At 35.8% G+C, this 6,050-nt stretch overlaps 1 protein-coding gene across 1 annotated transcript; it reads right to left on the minus strand.

Moving 5' to 3' along the window:
* Window positions 1–555: 555 nt before the first annotated feature.
* LOC113352456 lies at window positions 556–3,059 on the minus strand. Its single transcript, XM_026596272.1, has 4 exons — window positions 2,412–3,059; window positions 2,252–2,305; window positions 1,404–2,195; window positions 556–1,194 (listed from the first exon to the last, which is right to left on the minus strand). The coding sequence occupies exons 1-4, from the start codon at window positions 3,057–3,059 to the stop codon at window positions 556–558; spliced, it is 2,133 nt and encodes a 710-aa protein (XP_026452057.1).
* Between the last annotated feature and the right edge of the window lie 2,991 nt (window positions 3,060–6,050).

Genomic DNA, 6,050 nt, shown 5'->3' on the forward strand with positions numbered 1-6,050 from the left:
GCCTTTGCTCTCTGGTAGCTCCCTTGAATCCCAGAGTTCCCACCAATGGCAGGGGAGTGAAGAGAAGATAAACCTGTTTGTTTGACACCATTAATGTTACCTACATATATTCTGGATTTATACCTTAACACTCCCTTGTTGTAGGTATAATTCTCTACTGAAGTTGGTAAAACTAGAAATTTGCCAATGATGCCTTGAACTGTTGTATCTTGTTTATAGCTTCTAAAAATCTCCACTGCCCATTCTGGTTGAGAAATGGTAATGGTGTTGCATGAAGACCTAGGCATCCTAGATAGGGCATCTTTTTTTTAATATGAAAGATGATTTTTTTTTTAATTCTTAAGAAGTGTTTGAAAAGCTAAGTTCATCAGAATTGATAGCATTAGTTAGCCATGTTGGCTTATCATGCTGCCATTCATGTGTACTAGTAAAACAAAGAGCTTTCTTAGCTATAGTATCCGCCACATTATCGCCATCACGATGGATAAAACTACATTTCCATGTGGTAAAACTACTAAGTAAATGAATTGCATCATGTATTATGCTCGCATTGGTCTACTTGAATGCTCCTTTTTCCCCATTGATTGCATTCACCACCCTTTGGCTGTCACCCTCTAGATGAAGATCCAAAATACCTTTCTCCTTTCCCAAAGTTATTGCTTCCAAAGCTGCCAATGCTTCTGCTTGTTCCGAATCTACGGCTTTTGTGCAATGTCCCTTAGATCCATTGCTTGCACCTGTAAAGTTTCGACAAATCAAACTTATTCCTGTCAGATTATTAAATTTACACCATGCTGCATCAAAATTAACTTCGATAAACTGTAAATCAGGTTTCCTCCAGATTTTTTGGCTAGGAGGGGCCCTTATTTCACTCCTGCTATTTGTTGAAGAACTTTGAATTCTTGTCCAGTCAGCAATATGAGTTTTCACACTGTTGACTATTTCCTCAATCTTCACCTTGGAATCTTCAAACACCACATTGCATCTAGTTTTCCAAATGTGCCACATAGTAAAGCATATGCAATTAAATTGAGCTATACTTTTAGGCCTATTACTAATATCATTATCAAACCAAGAGGAAATCCATTCATGAATGTTCTTCCCTTGTAGCACATGCACACAGTTAGAATCAATGACACCAAGAACAAATATAAAGATATTGCAGTCAACAAAAAGATGTTGTTGGGATTCATCCTGGTCTTTACAAAGGGGACAATCATAAATAATGAGTATACTGATTTATTATATCCCTAGTTGGCAGGCATTTTTGGAGCACTTTCCAAATGAAGTGTTGAACCTTAATGGGAAGGTTAAGTTTCCAAAGTGCCTTACAATCAATCATATTACTATTAATAGGTTTATCTTGTGTTTTATCCAAGATAGCCCTATAAGCACTTTTTTACAGTGAACATGCCATCACTAGCTGGTTTCCATCTAATAATGTCCTTTCCTGACATTGGAATTCTAATCTCTTGAATGGATCTAATAGTAGCATCATCAAACATAACTTCTAAAATATCTAGCTTCCAAGTTTTAGTACTGCTATCAATTAGATCTGACACCTTACTAATAGCATTAGAAACAAAATTGGACCTAGGAGGACCCTCCATGCTATGGATCCAGTTGTCCTTCCAGATAGAAATATTGCTGCCACCACCTACCTGCCAACAATAAAACTGCTTTATTATATCAATTCCATCACAAATTCCCTTCCACGCCCAAGAACCATTTCTAGAGAGAGCATAAGTAATAGGATTTTGTCCATTGAAATATTTATGGCTGAGAAGAACAACCCAAGGAGTATCTGGTTCTTCAATCATTCTCCAAGCTAATTTAGCTAGAAGAGCTTGGTTGAGGATAGCAGACTGTCTGATATATAGTCCTCCCAAGTCTTTAGGAACGGATACATGGTTCCATTTTTTAGTGAAAACACCTCTTTCACCTTGTTTTTTTATTCCACCAAAAGTTTCTTTGGGCTGCATCCATCCTATCAATATGGTCTTTGGAATGGGGAACACAGCCATATGGTGACTGGCTATGGTTCCTAAGACAGATTGAGTGAGCGTGGTTTTATGAGGTTGAGCAACAAACTTAGATTGCAAAGGAACTAACCTGTCATTGAATCTATCTAACAGAAGAGTAAAGGACTCTACTTTGTTCTTTTGAAGCAATAAAAGAACTCCAGGATATTTATCCTGCAAAACTAACTTTTTAATGTTCAAAGTGTTAGAGATTTCATTTTTGATGTTACCTGGAACTTTTGGGCTAAAAGCAATCCCAAATTTGTCAAAGTTGACTGACTGACCTGAGAATTTTCTAAAATCTTCAATAATCTTAGCTATATGAGCAGCCTCATTACTATTAGCTCAAGCAAAAAGGAGGCAGTCGTTTGCAAAAAATAAGTGACTCACAGGAGGAGCAATATTTTTAACAGTGCATCCATGAATATAGGTATTAGTTTCAGCATAAAAGAGAGCTCTTGATATGGATTCCATACAAAGGATAAACAGGTAAGGTGATAATGGGTCACCTTGCCTCAGGCCTTTTTGAGGTTTGTACAATTCTCTAGGAGATCCATTTAGAAGAATGGAAGTGGAGACTGTAGTAATACACTGATCAATAAGTTTGCACCAGTCAGCTGAGAAACCTAAACTTCTAAGGCTAGCAAGAACAAAACTGCACTCAATCCTATCAAAAGCCTTACTCATATCTAATTTTATATCCATCCATCCTTTTTTACGTTTAGTTTTTTTCATGGTATCTATCAACTCATGAGCCATAATAATATTATCATGTATCACTCTACCAGGGACAAAAGCAGACTGGAAATGAGAGATAAATTTGTTTAAAATAGGCTTTAGTCTAGTAAAAAGAAATTTAGATATTATTTTGTAGCTAACATTACACAGACTTATGGGTCTAAAATCAATAGCAGACACATGACAGTTTTTCTTAAGAATGAGGGCTGTAAAATTATGATTGAGTTGTTTAAGCATATGTTTAGACTGTAAAAAAGCCTGCACCATATTAATTATGTCTTCACCAACAGTATGCCACATGTTTCGGTAAAATCCTAGTGGAAATCCATCAGGGCCAGGTGTAGTCCAAGAATACATGCTAAAAACAACGTTTTTTATTCATTATGAGTTGGGATAGCAAGCAGATTGGCATTATCATGATCAGTGATACAAGGGGAAACATTAGCAAAGTAATCAACAACATTAGGAGGAATAGTAGACCTACTCATATCAAAGAAGTGATCCTTAAGATTATTGGCTATGTCATTTCAATCAGCGATCCAGTTACCCATAGAGTTTTGCAAGGTGTATACATTTGTTTTTTTCCTCCTAAAATTAAATTTTTGATGATAATAAGTTGTGTTTCTATCCCCATTTCTAAGATCTTCATCTTTATTTCTTTGCTTCAAAAATCCTCTTCAATGTCATACCACTGATTTAACTTACAATAGTGTTCTTCTATCAAATGGATGTTGTCATTATTATTAGTCTTATATAAGACCTCTAGTTGGTACTTGATCTTGTTAATCTGAGTTGTTATATTTCCAAAACTTATGTAATTCCATTTTGTAAGTTCCTGCTTAGTATTAAACAAATATTTGGTCAATATAAAGGCACGAGAACCATTGTTGTCGACTTTTCAACTATTTTCAATAACAGTTTTACAAGAGTTATCTTTAAACCAGGCTTTGTTTACCTAAAAGGTTTGTAAGTATCATTCTGGGTTTCGCAGGTAGTAAGCATGATGGGGAAGTGATCAGAAGCAAAGGGAATAAGATGATAAACATCACAGGAGGGGTAAAAATTAAGCCAACTGTCATTAGCTAGAAATCTATCCAACCTTTATAAGATCAAAGCATGGCCTTTTCTTCTATTTGTCCAAGTATAGGGATTACCTATAAAATTTATGATGTGGAGTCCATTAACATCTAAGAGGTTATTGTAAACTTCAATAACCTTCACTTCTCCTGGAGGGATAAAATTCCAAGTGAATTGGATGTTCTTCTCAACACCACCATAACCCATTTTTCCTTCAATAATAATTTTTCATATGAGACAGAATTCCCATTCTCCTTCTTCTTGATCTTCAACATCAGAATCAGATTGATGGAAGACAATATTGTCTTCTGCAGTTTTTAACTCCAATGTTGCTTTCCTGAATTTTGCCGCTAAATCAGAAACTTCAACAGTTGAGTTGGAATTCTTTTCACCAGAAACCCTAGTTTCAGCCATTTTATCTTTATGGAATAGGTAGATTTCTATGTTTGTGTTTTGTGATATATGATTCATATATACATAATACATATTAAGGTTACTGCAAATAGCTGAGATATTTGATTCCTGAGTATTACAGATAGAGATATTTTTGGGTTTGTTTGAAACAGGAAAGGAAACAGAATGAGCTGTGTTTGACAAAGCATGAGAAGGGGAAAAATCATGCGAAGTTTTTACCGGGATTTATTCCTTGTACACGTTCAGTTTACACGGTTAGATCTATCTGTTCTTGGATCGGGAATTAACTAGGCTATCTTCAAGAAGCAACAACTAACAATGGGGATTTCGGAAAAAACATTAGCTTCAACAAGCAGGATATCAACAACAACAAACAATATAAACACCACATGATACTCGGCCAACGCTATTTTTGAAACAAGTAATCTGTAAACACAAGGGAAGAAAATCAGGAGTTAGTATGCCATTAAACCAAAAAACTTTTCAAAATTCGAATCCAAATTTTTTATTTTAAAACACAAAAGCAAATGGTTTTCAAGACAACATCAAAATGATTCACTAGAAGACTGGATTTTAAAAGTTAAGATTCACTGTTTGATCATTTGAGAGAGGAAAAAGGGAATTTGAAATTTGTTGAGTCAACTCAGCAATCGCACGATTTGCAGAGCTCTACCCAACTGCTCGAATGTAGACTTTTTTCTTCACACACAATCCATTGGAGAAGCTCTCCTGGATAGGGGATCAACTGCTTTGTTTTCCAACCCTTCTTGTATTTGATCTCATAATCAAAACCAAGTAGCTTCATCAACCACCTTTGTTGCAATGTAGTTGTCATCCTTTGCTCTAGGAAGTATTTAATACTCTGCTGATCTGTATGTATAATGAAGTGGTGCTCATTAAATAACTCTTCCACTTGGTTACTGCTATCACAATTTCAATAAGTTCTTTCTCATATGTGGAAAGACTTAGTGATATGGGACCCAAAGGCTTGTTGTAATATTTTATTGGCCTTCCTTCTCGCATAAGTACAACTCCCAACCCTTTAGAGCAAGCATCAGTCTCCACTATAAATTTTTTGGTGAAGTCTGGCAATGCTAACACTGAAGTGCTACTCATGACTTGTTTAAGATCCATAAAGGCTTGATTAGATTCAACTGACCATGCAAAGGAATTATTCTTCAGTAGATCAGTGAGTGGTTTGCATATAACCCCATATCCCTTGACAAATTTTCTGTAGTAAACAGTTAAGCCTAGAAACGCTCTCAGCTCTTTGACAGTTGTGGGTGTAGGCCAAGAAACCATGCTGGAAACTTTAGAAGGGTCAGCTGCTACACCACTCTGAGTAATTATGTGCCCCAAATACTCTAACTTTTCTTGAGCAAAGCACCACTTGGATTTCTTAGCATAGAGCTCATGTTGTCTCAAGACCTCCAAAACCTGTCTTAAGTGTTGAAAATGTTATGTATGTGACTTGTTGTAAATAAGAATGGCATCAAAGAACACCAAGACAAACTTCATGAGGAATGGTTTGAACACTTCATTAATGAGAGCTTGGAAGGTTGTAGGGGCATTTGTAAAACCAAATGACATCACCTTGAACTCATAATGGCCCTCATGAATCCTAAAAGATGTCTTGTGGATATCTGGTACATGCATTCTTATTTGATAATAACCAGACCTTAGATCTAGTTTGGTGAATACCATTGACCCTTTCAGTTCATCTAATAGCTCATCTATCACAGGGATGGGAAACTTATATTTGATAGTGATTTCATTTAATTTTCTATAATCAACATAAAA

The sequence above is a fragment of the Papaver somniferum genome, chromosome 2, assembly GCF_003573695.1.
Source record: "Papaver somniferum cultivar HN1 chromosome 2, ASM357369v1, whole genome shotgun sequence".
Lineage (NCBI taxonomy): Eukaryota > Viridiplantae > Streptophyta > Magnoliopsida > Ranunculales > Papaveraceae > Papaver > Papaver somniferum.

What these genes read in the sequence shown, in the direction of transcription:
- LOC113352456 (XM_026596272.1), bottom strand. Translation starts at nt 3,059, where the DNA reads ATGTGGCATACTGTTGGTGAAGACATAATTAATATGGTGCAGGCTTTT. An exon ending in TTTTAGCCCAAAAGTTCCAG is followed by an intron (nt 2,196 to 2,251) that starts GTAACATCAAAA and finishes TTAGTTTTGCAG; the next exon opens with GATAAATATCCTGGAGTTCT. An exon ending in CTAGTGATGGCATGTTCACT is followed by an intron (nt 1,195 to 1,403) that starts GTAAAAAAGTGC and finishes TGTAAAGACCAG; the next exon opens with GATGAATCCCAACAACATCT.